The sequence below is a fragment of the Erinaceus europaeus genome, chromosome 11 (assembly GCF_950295315.1).
Source record: "Erinaceus europaeus chromosome 11, mEriEur2.1, whole genome shotgun sequence".
NCBI lineage: Eukaryota > Metazoa > Chordata > Mammalia > Eulipotyphla > Erinaceidae > Erinaceus > Erinaceus europaeus.
In genome coordinates, this window is record NC_080172.1 from 82,591,908 (window position 1) to 82,608,755 (window position 16,848).

The 16,848-nt window shown below is 38.0% G+C and overlaps 1 protein-coding gene across 3 annotated transcripts in view; it reads left to right on the forward strand.

Moving 5' to 3' along the window:
- The window catches only part of AGL (amylo-alpha-1, 6-glucosidase, 4-alpha-glucanotransferase), a 79,792-nt gene that overhangs the window by 56,401 nt on the left and 6,543 nt on the right, over positions 1 to 16,848 (forward strand). For 2 of the 3 annotated variants that reach the window (XM_007528582.3, XM_060202137.1), the window contains exons 26-31: positions 209 to 434; positions 4,383 to 4,494; positions 11,033 to 11,168; positions 12,777 to 12,889; positions 14,453 to 14,664; positions 16,133 to 16,230. In XM_007528582.3, coding sequence (XP_007528644.1) covers positions 209 to 434; positions 4,383 to 4,494; positions 11,033 to 11,168; positions 12,777 to 12,889; positions 14,453 to 14,664; positions 16,133 to 16,230 — 897 coding nt within the window. Of the gene's footprint in view, positions 1 to 208; positions 435 to 4,382; positions 4,495 to 11,032; positions 11,173 to 12,776; positions 12,890 to 14,452; positions 14,665 to 16,132; positions 16,231 to 16,848 lie in introns of those variants that run through there. The other variant, XM_060202138.1, reaches the window with a different exon arrangement.

Below are 16,848 nucleotides of genomic sequence, written 5' to 3' on the forward strand. Positions count from 1 at the left end.
GAGGGTCAAGAATTCTGACTTTAAACTCGGCACTTGTTCTAATATATCATCACTCAATTCTGTCTGAACATACAAAGAATTAAGGACAGAAGTGCATCCAAAGTAATAGCCATCATCAAATGTAACGCTTATAAAGTTCCTTTTTTGTTGTCAATCTTTTAAATGGCTGCTGCCATATAAAACGAATCACATAATTTTGTTGTTGTAGGAATATTATTTTAGCGTATGCTGCTACCCTGAGACATGGGCTCATCCCTAATCTACTTGGTGAAGGAACTTATGCCAGATACAATTGTCGGGATGCTGTATGGTGGTGGCTACAGTGTATTCAAGATTACTGCAAAATGGCTCCAAATGGTCTGGACATTCTTAAGTGCCCAGTTTCCAGAATGTATCCTACAGATGACTCTGCTCCTTTGTCTGCTGGCATATTGGTAAAATTATTCATAAATAATTTCTGTCTTCTTTTTTTTTTTTTTAATTTTTATTTATTTTATTTATTTATTCCCTTTTGTTGCCCTTGTTTTTTTTATTGTTGTAGTTATTATTGTTGTTGTCGTTGCTGGATAAGACAGAGAGAAATGGAGAGAAGAGGGGAAGACAGAGAGGAGGAGAGAAAGATAGACACCTGCAGACCTGCTTTACCGCCTGTGAAGCGACTCCCCTGCAGGTGGGGAGCCGGGGTTCGAAATAATTTCTGTCTTCTAATATAAAAATGCATGTAATTAAAAATCCTGATCTTGTGGTCCAGGAGGTGGTGCAGTGGATAATGCATTGAATTCTCAACCATGAGGTTCTGAGTTCAATCCCTGGCAGCACATGTGCCAGAGTGATGTCTCGGTCTTTCTCTCTCTCCTCCTATTTTTCTCATGAATAAATAAATTCTTAAAAAAAAAAAAAGTTTTTGAAAAATCCCAATCTTAAAATTTCCTCAGACCTGCTGGTACCAATTCAACAAATATTTTGTCAATATAAGACTAACTTCATACTTAAGAACTTGCAACACGGTAGAAAAAAATATGAACATAATTTGGTCACTGCAAAAAGAAATTGTATGGAAACTGCTCGGTCTCCTCAGGGGAGAGAGATTATCTAGAAGGTAGACTTCAAGGCGGGCTTCAGGAAGAAGGTAAAATTTCCCCTTAACAGAATTATAAAAGGTAAGTAGGGCCCAGGAAGTAGTACCGTGGAAAAGGCAGAGGAAATGAGGTCCCAAGTTTTCTACTCAGAATTGGACGTACGAGAGTCATTCTCTGGTTCTCTCTGTCTCTCTTTCCCATAAATAAATCATTTTAAAAATAAGTTTGATTCTTGGATTTGTGTATGCTAGAATCATTATCTGTTTTGTGTTTCTCTCAAGTAAATCATTCAAAAAATGAGTAGAGGCTGGAGAGATACATAATGGTTATGCCAAAAGACATGCATGACTGCAGAACAAAAGGTCCAAGGTTTAATTCCCAGCACCACTGTAAGCAAGAGCTGAGCAGTGCTCTGGTAGGGGGGAAAAAATGAGGGGGGCCCAGTGGTGGTGCACCTGGTTTAGTGCACATGTTATACTGCACAAGGACGTGGGTTCAAGTCCCCGGTCCCCAGCTGCAGGAGGAAAGCTTCACAAGTGGTAAAGCAGTGCTAGAGATTAAACCTGGAACCTCAGAATTTCAGGTTGAAAGTCTTTTGCATAACTATTATGCTATCTCCCTAGTCCAAAAAATGTAATTTCTTTTTTTTTTATTTTTTATTTATAAAAAGGAAACATTGACTAAACCATAGGATAAGAGGGGTACAACTCCACACAGTTCCCACCACCAGAACTCTGTATCCCATCCCTTCCCCCAATAGCTTTCCTTTTCTTTAACCCTCTGGCAGTATGGACCCAAGGTCATTGTGGGATGCAGAAGGTGGAAGGTCTGGCTTATGTAATTGCTTCCCTGGTGAACATGGACATTGACTGTTCCATCCATACTCCCAGCCTGTCTCTCTCTTTCCCTAGTGGGGAAGCGCTCTGGGGAAGCAGAGCTCCAGGACACATTGGTGGGGTTGTCTGTCCAGGGAAGTCTGGTCAGCATCATATTAGCATCTGGAACCTGGTGCATCTGAAAAGAGAGTTAACATACAAAGCCAAACAAATTGTTGACCAATCATGGACCTAAAGGCTAGAATAGTGCAGATGAAGAGTTGGGGGGGGGGGGGGTCCTCCGTTTTGTAGATACTTAGTAGGCATATTTTAGTTATATTCCAAAGGGCCTGTGGCTATACTAGTTTTTCTTTTTCTTTTTTCCCCTGAGCCTGCAATCTGATATGCATGTGGATTCAAGTTATTGTCTGGGGAAATGATGTCATGGCTGGGAAAAAGACCAGAAAGCTGGATCAGGGAAGAGAGCAGCTCCCTAATATGGGAAAGGGGTATAAATATTGTTGACTGTATCAATATGATGTGATCTGGGGCCCATATTCACTTAGGTTCCTATGTGACCTCTTCATCCCTATAGATCTGAGCTCTCATTCTGTGGACATGAGTAGGAACATTCCAAGATGCCCCAATATCGACCCATCTTTCTCAGGTGTAGCATAGAGTATTTTGTCCATCCTCCCTTTGGAGGATGGAACATTCTCTACCGTTGTTGATCTGAGTTGAGGGCAGGGTCCTATGGGGGACCCACAAAGGGGTCTATTTTGTTGTTCCTGATAGAAATGACTGGTAACAATAGAAAGAGGGATTTATTCGAGGTCTAGGCTCATCATGTCTGTTTAGGAATCTCAGGATTCCCCAATTAGGGCCCTAGCTGATGGGGTGGCCTGATAGTGACTAAAGAGTCATCGTTAAAGTATGCCAATCTCTTGTCCTTATTCAGCTTTTGCAGTGCTTGCTTTGGTAAGGTAAGCTTTGGAATGAGTGAGAGAACTGTAATAGGAAGTAGGTGAGGAGGGCATCATCTAAGTAGACACTGTTTCATTATGAACTTTATATTGACTAACTACAGACTATTGTGTATTTTTGATTTCAGGTATATATTTTGCCCTAATTTATGGATATATGTGAACATATGCTCTATCTTATGGGACCTGGTCTATATCTAGGTTTTGGGACTTTGTTAGAAAGTGAACCTCCAGGAATGGAATTAGAGAATACTATGAAAGGAAATGTCTCACTTGAGTAATAAGGCTGAAGGGTTGATATTCCACGCCTGATGTCTCTGGACACAGTCTGAAGTGAAGCATGTTGAGGTGGTACTCCTTGCGTTGATTAGGTTGGGATCAATGGATGGTATGAATTGAGAGAAGCATGCAGGAAAGTGAGCCCAACCTAGAGGTGGTTCAAGAATGGGGGGTGGGGGGGTGGGGGGGATGTGGGCTCTATAGAGGAAGCAGGAAGTTCCTGCTATCTTAGGGTTTAAGAAGACAATAACTAGTTATTGCTATAATCACATTATATGGCAATTGGGTTAACTTTGAAAAGTCCATTTACTAGAATTTGCTGTATCATACACAACATCACCATAATTTATGTCCTTTGACATTATTTGTATGTAGCTGTGCCACCGGTTGCTTCTGTTTTCCCTGGTCTAAGCTTTTTAAGAGAGTCAGCATATCAAAGACTCAGCCTATGTATTAAAAAGACTGTCTATGCTTTAAAAAGTTTGAGACATTCAGTCAATTTTTCCCCTCTCATATTAATTAAATAGTGATTTATATGACTACAGATTAATAGGAGTGTACATAAACACCATTTCCACCACCAAAAGACTGTCTCATCCCATCCCACCTCCATTCCCTCCCCTACCCCATGAAGCTGAACATCCACCCTCACTCTCGACCCAGTGTTTTATCTTTGGTGCCCTACTCCAAATTTAGTCAAATCCTGCTTTTAGTTTTTCTTTCTGTTATTCTTTCTCAACTCCTTTATGAGTGGAATCATCCCATATTCATCTTTATCTTTCTGACTTAGCTCACTTAACATAATTCCTTCTAGCTCCATCCAAGATGGGTCAGAGAAGGTGGGTTCATTGTTCTTAATACCTGCATAGTATTCCATTGTGTATATATACCACAGCTTTCTCAGCCACTCATCTGTTGTTGGGCACCTAGGTTATTTCCAGGTTTTGGCTATTACAAGCTGTGCTGCTATGAACATAGGTGTACACATTTCTTTTTGGGTAGGTGTTATGGAGTCCTTGGGGTATATCCCTAGGAGAGGAATTACTGGGTCATATGGAAGGTATACGCCTAGCCTTTATTTGCATTTCTCTGACAGTGACCTGGAGCAGTTTTTCATGTGTTTATTAGCCTTTTGGATCTGTTCTGTAGTGAATGTTCTGTTCATATCCTCTGCCCATGAAAAATGTAATTTCTAACAGAAATAATATCTATTGTGTCTCCAACAGGATCAGCCATTGTTTGAAGTAATACAGGAAGCTATGCAAAGACATATACAGGGCATACAATTTCGAGAAAGGAATGCTGGGCCACAGATAGATCGAAACATGAAAGATGAAGGTACATAATTTTCGCTACATAGTAAAGTTTTACTAAGGAGGTAAAATCAAACCTTGTAGTTACTTTCTTACTTGCATGTAAAACTTTAAAATACAACCACGAAAAAGTCATAACACAGTTCCTGATTTCACCGGTTCAGTTTTACTTTGTAGAGAAACAATGAAATTTTATCTTTTGTTAGCCAGCCTGAAAGGTAATTTTAGCAGTAGCACTGATATAATAATTTCTAATAACTGAGTGTTTACTGTGTGCTAGGCATTATGGTGACAATATATATTGTTCTCATTTAACACTCCCAAGACCACTGGGGATGAGTTATATTTTTGCCATTTTTTTCCAAATCATTTTATTGGGCAAAGTGATGGTTTTCATGACAATTGTTGACACGTAGATATAATTTATCTTCCTGTGGTAAGTGTCTGCACACCACTGCTTCCACCACCTTAAGTCTTTCTCTACCACACTGAGTCCCCAGCATCTTCTCTCCCTGTCCCTTTTTTCTCTCCACCTGTTACTTGCTTTGCTGCAATACACCACTCCCAAACTTCTCCCTGTGTTTTCCTTTTCTTTCCTTGTTTCTTAAGTCCCTACAAATTAGATCATCCAATATTTATCCTTCTCCTTCAGACATGTCTCACTTAATGTGATTCCCTCATAGTCCATCCAGGATGAGACGAAGATGACTTCAGTTTTCTTAACAGCTGAATAATTTTCCAACATATATATATATACCAAACTTTCTTTTAAAAATTTTTTTTTTAGTTTTTAAATTTTATTTACTTATATTCCCTTTTGTTGCCTTTGTTGTTTTTATTGTTGTGGTTATAATTGTTGTCATTGTTAGATAGGACAGAGAGAAATGGAGGGAGGAGGGGAAGACAAAGAGGAAGAGAGAAAGATAGACACCTGCAGACCTGCTTCATTGCCTGTGAAGCGACTCCCCTGCAGGTGGGGAACTGGGGGCTCAAACTGGAATTCTTACACCTGTCCTTGCGCTTTTCGCCACGTGCATTTAACCCGCTGCGCTACCACCCAACTCCCATATACCAAACTTTCTTAGCCACTTGTCTGTTTTTGGTCATGTGGATTTTTTCCAGATTTGTGGCTATTACATATTGTGCTGCTATACATATATGTGTAGATAGATTTCTTTGGGTAGGTGTTTTTGTTTTCTTTGGACAGATCTCTAGCGAAGGAATTACCAACTCACAGAGTAAGTCAATTTTTAGTATTCTAAATCTCCTAAATATTTTCTACAGGTTTGGATCAGTTTATATTCCTAACAGTGCAGAAGGATTCCTCCCTGCCCGCCCGCACACATTTGCCATTGTCATCAATATCATCAATATTTCTTTCTTTCTTTCTTTCTTTCTTTCTCTCTTTCTCTCTTTCTCTCTTTCTTTCTTTCTCCTCCCTGGTTATTGCTAGGGCTCAGTGCCTACAATAGGAATCCACTGCTCCTGGAGGCTATTTTTTCCCCTTTTGTTGCCCTTGTTGTATATTGTTATTATTATTGTTGTCATTGCTGTTGTTGTTGGATAGGACAGAGAAAAATCGAGAGAGGACAGGAAGACAGAAGGGGAGAGAAAGATAGCCACCTGCAGACCTGCTTCACCGCTTGTGAAGTGACCCCCTACAGGTGGGGAGCCAGAGGCTCAAACCGGGATCCTTATGCCATTCCCTGCACTTTGTACCATGTGCACTTAACCTGCTGCACTACTGCCAGCCCCCATTTCATTCCTTTCTAACTTATAATATCCTCATAGGTATAAAGTGGTTTCTCATTGTTGTCTTTATTTGCATTTATCACGGGCGTTGACCATTTGGATATCTCCCTTGGTGAAGATTCTGTTCATGTCAAGGGGATTGTTTGTGATTTGTTTTTTATTGCTGTGGTCAGTGGGATTTTAATATATTTTAGTTATTAGTCCTTTGATATATATAGTGTGTGAAAGTGTTCTCTGATTAGGTCTTTCTGTTTTGGTTTTGCAGAAGCCTTTCCATTTGATGTAGTACCATTGATTTGTTTTTGCTTTTGTTTCCCTTGCTGTTGAACTTTAATCTCCAAAGACATTTCCAAAATAAACACTGGAGTGTTCTGCCAATTTTTCCCCAGTGTTCGCTATTTTGAATTTGATGATTTCTGGTTTAATGTCCATGTATTTGATCTAGTTGGGATAGACTCTTGTGCATATCAAATTTTGGTGGTCCTACTTCTTTCTTCTGCATACTTCAACCCTCTAGCTACTTTTAAAATTCCATATATATTTTTAATATTTATTTATAAAATGGGAATATTGACAAGACCATAGGATAAGGGGGATACAATTCCACACAATTCCCTCTACCAGAACTCCATATACCATCCCCTCCCCTGATAGCTTTCCTATTTTTTTATCCTCTGGAAGTATGAACCCAGGGTCATTATGGGGTGCAGAAGGTGAAAGGTCTGGCTTCTGTAATTGCTTCCCTGCTGAACATGGGTGTTGGCAAGTTGATTCATACTCCCATCCTGTCTCTCTCTTTGCCTACTGGGGCAGGGCCCTGGGGAAGCAGAGCTCTAGGACATATTGCTTAGGGGAGTCAGGTTGGCATCATGGTAGCGTCTGGAAGCTAGTGGCTGAGAAAGAATTAAGATACAAAGCAGAATAAATTGTTGACTAATCATGAACCTAAAGGCAAAAATATTGCAGTTGAAGATTTGGGGTCTCCATTTTAGAAAAAGTTGGTATGTCTATTTTAGGTATATTCCAAGGGGCCCATGACTTTACTCATTTTTGCCTGAGCCCAATAGGCAGGTGGACCCAAGGTATTGTCTGCAGAGATGGTGTCATAGTTGGAAAAAGGACTAGAAAGCTGGATCAAGGAAGAGAGTTGCTCCCAAATATGGGGAAAGTATATAAATATTGTTAAGTGTGAACCCCTCAATAAAATCCTGTATCTTTCATCATTGCTATTTTAATTTGTATGCACCTGGGTGAGCTATGCTTTGGGTTTGTCTTAGAGCCCTTAGCACTTCCTGGTTCTAAGAGCATATCTGCTTCTTCAGTTTGCGGAAATTCTAGGTTAATATTTCTTCAAATGAGAATTCTCCCCCTAGGAGCTAGGTGGTGACACACCAATCAGAGCACATATTATTATGCACGAAGACCTAGGTTCAAGCCCCCTGTCCCTACCACTTCATGAGTGGGGGAGCAGTGCCACAGATTTCTCTCCTTCTCTCAGTCCTCCTCTCCCTCCATTCTCTCCATCTCTCCCCCTCTATCAAAAAAATAAATCTGAAGAGAATAAAAGAAGTTGGGGCTGGGCAGTGACACACCTGATTAGAACACACACATTACCATGCACACGGACCCAGATTGAAGCCCCTATTCCTCACCTGCAGGAGTCTCCATGAGCAGTGAAGCAGTGTTGCAGCTGTGCAAGTGTCTCTTTTTCTCTCTCCCTCTCTATACCCCCACTCCCCTCACAATTTTTTCGTTCTAAAAAAAAAAAAAAGGAGAAAAAGGCCACTGTTTACAGTGGATCTGTCTTGCAGAAACTAAACCCCAACAATAACCCTTGTGGCAAATAAAAAAATAGTAGTAATTCTTCCCCTAAGTTTTCTTAATTGAAAAAATAATTGTTCTCTTTTCTTTTTTCTTCTAGCTCCCCATGATATGAATGTTGTTTCTCTTGATGTTATCCCATTCTTATATTCATTTTAGCTCTTTTTCTTTTCTTTTTCTCTCGAGGGGGATGGCTACCTCTACCCTATCTTTTCACTCATCTCTTTGACTTTTGGCGACGTTTGCTGGTATTCCCTTCTGAGTTTTCTAACTCAGTTACAATATATATTTTTTAATCTTTCTGATTTCTACCATGACTTCTATCATACTCTAACTTTGTTGTTATTTCCCTTCATTGGAATTTTTCATTTCAGTGATTTGTATTAGGACCATAGCTGTGAAATCTTCATTTTGAAATTTATATAGCTCCCTAGTTCTGAGTGCAGAATTTTGTCTCTTGCTTTGGAAACTTGTCTGAAATCTAAACCTATTTCTGTGTGGAGTCTTCTTGTAGCATTGCTGTCATTGAGGATGCAAAGAAAAAGATCCTGCTAGTCTGCCACCCGATTCTAACTCTAAACTTCATTTTAAATGTTAATTAATCTTTATTTAGTTTACTGCTTTTAATAATAACATACAAATTTAATATCCATTTAAGAAACACTGATTTTTTTTTTTTTACTGATAAGGTTTTTTAACCTTTGCTAAGAAAACTTAAATAGAAATGGATCTCATAAATAACATTACTGTAAAATCCCTAAAATTGTTTTTAGTTTTAATTTTAAAACATTTCTACATATATAGGATGATATAAATAACACTTTTGAACCTAGAGTTGAAGTTGGACAAATATTAACATTTGACCATGTTTTCTTCAGATCCTCCTCTGTTATGAAAAGGAGTAAACCTCTGTAGAGATACCTAAAGTTTCAGATCCTCCTCTGTTATGAAAAGGAGTAAACCTCTGTAGAGATACCTAAAGTTTCGTCTCTCTTTTACATCCCTTCATCTCTGGAATTGATGATTATCCTATAATCGAGGCTATTTCCATATATGATGTGGCTTTGTATTTAGAATGTTTATGTGTTTGAGAATGTATAGATCAATATATAATTATATAATGTATAGGGAGCATATTGTTACACATTTTCATAAATGTATATATGGGGACCAGCCGGTGGCACACCTGCTTAATCACAGACATTACAGTGGACAAGGACCTGGGTTCAAGCCCATGGTCCCCATCTATGGGGGGAAGCTTCATGAGTGGTGAAGCAGGGCTTCAGGTGTCTGTCTCTATCCCTCTCTATTTCCTCCACACCTCTCAATTTCTCTCTTTCTCTATCCAGTAATACAAATAAATTTAAATTTTTTAATTAAATAAATGTCTATATGCAACTGATTAGAACTTACCCAAGACTGACTTTAATATTTATATTAAATATTAATATTGTGTTTGTATTAATACTTAATAAATAATAACTATTATGTTTAATATATTTCTAAATATAGGGGCCAAGCATAGGCAGTGATGCACCTGGTTAAGCACACACATTGCAGTGTGCAGCCTTGATTGAAGCCCTACCCCCCACCTTCAGGGGAAAAACTTCACAAGTGGGGAAGCAGTGCTGCTGGTGTACCTCTCTCTCTCTCCCTATCTCCCTTTTCTCTCTCAATTTCTCTCTGTTTCTATTCAACAAATAAATAATAATAAATCTTTTCTTAAAAAAATCAATTTAAAGGGGCCAGATGGTAGTGCAGCGGGTTAAGCGCACATGGAGTAAAGCACAAGGACCAGTGCAAAAATCCTGGTTTGAGCCCCCGGCTCCCCACCTACAGGGGGGTCACTTCACAACAACAATGATAAACAACAAGGGCAACAAAAGGAAAAAAATAGCCTCCAGGAACAGTGGATTTGTAGTGCAGGCACCAAGCCCAGCAATAACCCTGGAGGCAAATATATATATATTTAAGGGGGGTCAAGCAGTAGCACAATGGGATAAGCTCATGTAGTGCGAAGCGCTAGGACTCACACAAGGTTCCCAGCGCAAGCCCTGGCTCCCCACCTGCAGGGTGAAGCAGGTCTGTAGGTGTCTGTCTCTCCCACTGTCTGTCTCCCCCTCCTCTCTCAATTTCTCTCTGTCCTAGCCAACAACAACAGCAAAAATGGAAAAAGATGGCCACCAGGAGCAGTGGATTTGTACTGTAGGTACCAAGCCCTGGCAATAACCCTGGAGGCAAATAATAATAATAATAATTTAAATATATATTAAACATTTTATGTTTTTAAATTTTTACAAATATTTTGTACTAGATCTAGCCATGTAGATATACATTACTGTATGTATTGGTATTATAAGTATTTTAAACTTTTACAGAAAAGGTAACTTATTACACGTGTCTTTTTTATTTTGTCTTGGTGGTTTATCAGTTTTGATTTTGTAATCTAGCTCATTAATTTTAAATGGTATTAGAGATGGGGGCTGGATGGTGGTACATCCAGTACAGTGTGCATGTTACAGTGTGCAAGGACCTTGAATCAAGCCCTCGGTCCCCACCAACTTTGGAAGGAAGCTTCACAAGCAGTGAGTCAGTGCTATAGGTCTCTCTCTCTCTCTCTCCCTCTCTCCTTCCCTCCTCTCCTCCCAATTTTTCTCTTGTCTCTATCCAAAATAAACAAACAAAATAAAATTTTAAAACAAATGGTATTAAAGGCTTTTCTATTATATGAATAAATCACATTGTTTATTACACTTCTCAGTTTTTATTTCCTTGAAAATATAAACAGAGTTGCAGTAAATGTCCTTATACATGTCTCCATGTGCCCATGAGTAATGTTTTCTCTAGATTATATGGCTAGAAATGAGATTACTTTGTGATCAAACATACACATCTTCTACTTTTAAGGTATTGCCAAATTGATCTATAAAGCTGTTGTCCTACTTTATCCCAGTCTTTTAATTTTTTAATGTTTAATTCTGCATTTTTAGGTTTTAATATAACTGCAGGGGTTAATGAAGAAACAGGATTTGTTTATGGAGGAAATCGCTTTAACTGTGGCACATGGATGGATAAGATGGGAGAAAGTGACAGAGCTAGAAACAGGGGAATTCCAGCCACTCCAAGGTAGGGTTTAATTTATAATACTTAAATAATTATATATTTAAAGCCACACACTGTAGAATTTTTTATTCTGTTGGTCATGAAGTTTGCATAACAAATCAGTCCAATTTTTCATGAAGTAAAGATATCTGTTCTTTCCTGGAAATTGGCATGGGTTCATTCTATATAAGCATCTTAAAGTAAAGATTCAGGGGGGTTGGGCATTAGTGCAGACGGATAAACACACCTGGCACAAAGCGCAAGGACCGGCATAAGGATCCCGGTTCTAGCCCCCAGCTTCCCACGTACAGGGGAGTCGCTTCACAGGCGGTGAAGCAGGTCTGCAGGTGTCTTTCTTTCTCTCCCCATCTCTGTCTTCCCCTCCTCTCTCCATTTCTTTCTGTCCTATCCAACAACGATGACCTCAATAGCAACAATAATAACTACAACAACAATAAAACAACAAGGGCAACAAAAGGGAAAATAAATAATAATAGTAATAAATAATAAAAAAGTAGAGATTCAGTGGTCTGGGAAGTGGCACAGTGGATAAAACATTGGACTGTCAAGCATGAGGTCCTGAATTCAATCCCCTGCAGCACATGTAACAGAGTGATGTCTGGTTCTTTCTCTCTCTCTCTCCTCCCATCTTGCTCATTAATATATAAATAAATAAAATCTTTAAAAAGAAAAGACTTATGACTTATTGTCCCTATGGTTAGGATATTTTCTTACCCAGAAGTGCTTTCACTATAAAGATTTCATTAGGTCTACACTTAAAAAAAATTTTTAATTTATTTACTAATGAGAAAGAGGGAAATAAAGAAAAAGAGAAGCAGACATCACTCTGGCACATATGCTACTGGGGATCAAACTCTGGACCTCATGCTTAAGAGTTCAACACTTTGAGTCCAACACTTTGCCCACTGTGCCACTTCCCAGATTGCCGGTCTTTTATAAAGATAAGAAAAAATAACTGATTGTCCTATTCTTTACAATATCCTTCCACTTGCTAAATGTTCCTCCCCTATCATGTTTTTATCTCTTATCCCATCATGTCTTTTTTATTTCAAATGCTTTATACAGTGTCAAATCTGAGAATCTGTTTTCTTATTTTAACTTCTTAACTTTAGTCAGAATTGTCAAGAAAGTAATAATTCAGTAGTAAATGTCATTGCATGCCTTGAAGATTCTCTTTAGATCTGTTTATTTTGGTACATTATAAGATACTTAAATTCCCTTTTATTTTCCTTAGAAATTAGCTTGTAAAGTATAGTCATCTTCCCTGGTTTTCTTCAGTCTTATAGTCCATATCGCTCTTTTCTGTGGTGCTTAATCTCAGTATTCCCTGGCTCTTTATTCCTATCTTTTCCAGCTACCATCTCCTTTATTCCACAATCACATTCTTATTTAGAGAATAAACAAATTGTTGGTAAGTAAGTAGCAGTGACAAAATAATAGGACATATTTCTTGTATATGCAGTGTACCTTCTCACTAAGTAAGGAGCTTTTTTTTATAGGTAGTTGTTTTTATGACACGTACTGTATAATTCATTTGTTCTATATAGCATTTCATGTAAACAGTGCTTAAATGAACCCAACTCACATAATAAAATTTATTTTTAATTTTAGAGATGGATCTGCTGTTGAAATTGTGGGCCTGAGTAAATCTACCATTCGTTGGTTGCTAGAATTATCTCAAAAAAATATTTTCCCTTACCGTGAAGTCACAGTAAAAAGACATGGTAAATTGTTCATTTTATTCACAGAGAAACTTCAGATGTGTTATCTAACTTCTTAATCTACACAAGTATCACTTGACTCAATAAACTCTTGTTAGAAAATCCTTAGGATTAAGAAAAAAGAAATATTATTAATTTACTAATATAGAAATTGTAACAAACCAGGTCCTAACCATAGTCTTATGGCAGCTTGAACTGAGATTTATAAAGTGTCATGGTTATTACTTTGTACTTTTCTTTTTCCTCAGTATGACTATGAACAAATTGCATTTACTTTTTTTCTGCAAAGTGGTGTATAATGTAAGTCATATCTGTAATTTTTAGTTTTCTAATACCCAGTTTAAAAAGAAAAAGGGCCAGAGATGTAAGCTGTTAGGGTATAGAACTTGAATGCCTCGGAGGCCACAGGTTCAATCCCTGGCATAGTGTGTGCCAGAACTGAGTAGTGCTTTTATCCTTCTCTTTCTCTCACACACGCAGGCAAATACATAAATATTTAAAAGAAAAAACAAAACCAGTGAAATTCATTATAATATTTTGTTAACACATTACCTACTAAATATTATGTCGGTAATTTAAATGAAATTGTTCATTAACTACTTTACTGTCGGGGTTCATCGGGGGGAACAAGGCAGGAGCGAGTTCCCTAAGGGGGTCTTCCCCGCACATCATGGCAGCAGATGATACGCAAACCTCTTTAGTGTACCCTTGCAGGGAACGGAACATCTTTATTGGCACCGTTACAAGTTTATAACGGGGTAGCAGTGCAGGGGAAGTAGCCAGCTGGCCAATGAGGTCAGTATCTCCTTATGAGGGAGAAGAGAGCAAGGCAATGAGAGGGTATGGATGGTGATTTAGGAACAGGGAAATAGAAATAAAGGAAGGTGAAGCCCACCAGAAAGGGGGGAAGGGTGGGTGATGCTGCGAGACTGATAGGAAGGTTGGAATTCCCCCCCGTACTCTTGCCATATCTCGCTAGATCACAAGGCTGACAGATGAACTTCCGGGGCAGGTCAGCCATCCATGCTCAAGCACACATCAGACCCACACTTTACGTCCTTTTTAGGGGGTACTATATATACAGTATATATACTTCTTTCATATCTCAGTTCAGACTAACTTCATTTCAATAGTGGCACAAAGACAAAAATTATAAGGGACCGAGCGGTAGCACACCTGGTGGAGTGCACATGATACAATGCTCAAGGACACAGGTTTGAGCCCCCGGTTCCCACTTGCAGGGGAAAGCCTTGCAAGTGGTGAAGCAGTGTTGCAGGTGTCTCTTTCCCTCTCCTTATCTATCACCTCCTGCCACCTTGACTTCCGGTTGTCTCTATCCAATAAATAAATACATATTTTTTTAAAGACCAAAAACTATAGTCTAAAATGTATGTTATAATTTAATGAAAGATATTTTTTTTCATTTCAAGTGAGTGTCCATCAAAAGACCCTGACACTTTAGAAAAGTAGAGAATTAATTATCTAAATGTTGTATTTGGCTTTAAATAAATGTATTGCTTTGAATGCATAAAATGGCCATGTCTTTTTTTTTTTTTCATATTTCAGGAAAGGTGGTCACAGTTTCATATGAAGAATGGAACAGAAGGATACAAGACAACTTCGAAAAGCTCTTTTATGTGTCAGAAGATCCTTCAGATTTGAATGAAAAACATCCTAATCTGGTTCATAAACGTGGCATATACAAAGACAGCTATGGTGCTTCAAGCCCTTGGTGTGACTATCAGCTCAGACCTAATTTTACCATCGCAATGGTTGTAGTAAGTTATTTGTTATTTTCAGTTGTTCAAAAATAAGTATAAGGTTATCCCCATTTGTTTTCAGATTTTATTGAATTGCTTTAAAAAAAAGTTGTCTTTAAGATAGACTTTTCTACTTAATAAAAAAGTATGTACATTACTCTCAACCTACAATATTCAGTATCAAAAACTAGAAAATAATGGATGTTGACTACCTAGTATTTTACACACCAAAGCTTACACAAAAAATAATATTTGTACAGCTCACTGGGCTAAATGAATTTGGCTTCTTAAGCCAGACCCAACTGCCTTGAAATATCACTATGGTAGAGCATCAAACTTGCATACTTGAAGCTCCGAAGGTCCCAGATTCAATCCCTGGCACTACCATATACTACAGCATAGCAGTGTTCTGGCCGCTCTCCCTTTTCCTACTCCAATCTCTCTCTGACTCTCTCTCACACACACACATACACACACTCTCTTTGTCTCATGAATTTTTTAGTAGAAAGATATTAAGTACTGTGCCATAAACTATAGAAAGATAAAAATGTAAAGACAAAAATGTAATTTTGGCATAGTGTGCATTTGATTTTATTTAACCTTCAAAATTAATGCAGATTCTTACTCACTAAATCCTTTTTCTCTTCTCCATATTACAAATAAATTAACTAGAAGTATTTGAGTGCAAGAATTTTGATAGTTTATTATGATCCATAAACAAAAAAATGGTGCCAGATATACCTAAAGGAAACTGTTGTAAACCTTATGAAGAATGAAATAGATGAGGGGTTGGGCACAAGGACCTGTGTTCGAGCCCCCGGTCCCCATCTGCATGGGGGAAGCTTCATGAGTGGTGAAGCCAAGCTGCAGGTGTCTCTCTGTCTGTCTCCCTCTCTGTCCCGCCCCCCTCGATTTCTGGCTACCTCTATTCAATAAATAAAGATAATAAAATTTAATAATAATTTTTTTAAAAGAATGAAATTGATGAATTTGATTGTGTTCTGCCTTCAGTATATGTCTGGCAACTCCTTTTAGAGCTAGTATAATTTCTTGACATGGCCCAAAGAAATAATTTTAACAACTTTCCTAACATCTAAAATTAACAACATTGCTTCCAACCAAGTTTGCTTCGTATGATTTCATCTGATTAAGTACCTGCATTTTTATTTTCTTTAGTTTGTTTGTTTGGTTTTGTTATTGTTTTTGTTTGTTTTGGGTTATTGTTGAGGGGGTGTTTTGGGTTTTATTTTAACCGGAGCACTGATCAGCTCTAACTTATGGTAGTACAGGGGATTGAACGTGGGACTTTGGAGAGTCTGTTTGCATAACCATTATGTTATCTACCCTGACACAAATTCTATTTCAAACTGATTTTTAAATAGTTCTCATTGTTTTCCAAATTTCTAAACAGTTTGAGTTTTACTGTGAGTGAAAACTAATAATATAATCCTAAAAAAGTTTGTGTGTTTAATTTTAAATTATTTAGGCTCCTGAACTATTTACTGCAGAAAAAGCATGGAAAGCTTTGGAAATTGCAGAGAAGAAGTTACTTGGTCCTCTTGGCATGAAAACTTTAGATCCAGAGTAAGTCAGAGTATAAATATTTAAAATGTTTATGTAATATTAAATTGCCATAATTTGATTATCAGTAAAATCTATAATTTTGCACTCAAACTTTTACAGAATACCAACTGTCTCTTTCTTAAATATCAAAATGCCTCTGAATGTTCTATATTCAATCAATAAAATGTTTACATTTATAAGATAGATATCACAGATGTTTTTCTATTATTTTTTCTTGCTATAAAAGATTATGATGGATAATAGAAGTTTCAACATATTGTCCCAGGAGAGGCCATCTTTTTATTTATTTTACAAAAACACTGCTCAGCTCTGGCTTATAGTACTGCCAAGGATTAAAGCTGAACCTGGGAGCCTCAGATATGAAAGACTTTTTTTTTAATGACATCTAATTATGATCTTTATTTATTTAGTGGGAAGAGGCAGAAATCAAAAAGAAAGGAGGAGATAGAAAGGAAGAGAGACACCTGCCACATTGCTTCACCACTTGTGAAGCTTCCCCCCTGCAGGTGGGGACTGGGGGCTCATATTCAGGTCCTTGTGCATTGTTACATGTGCACTCAGTCAGGTGTGCCGCCACCCAACACCCATTTTTAATTTTCTGAGCTATTACTCCTATTA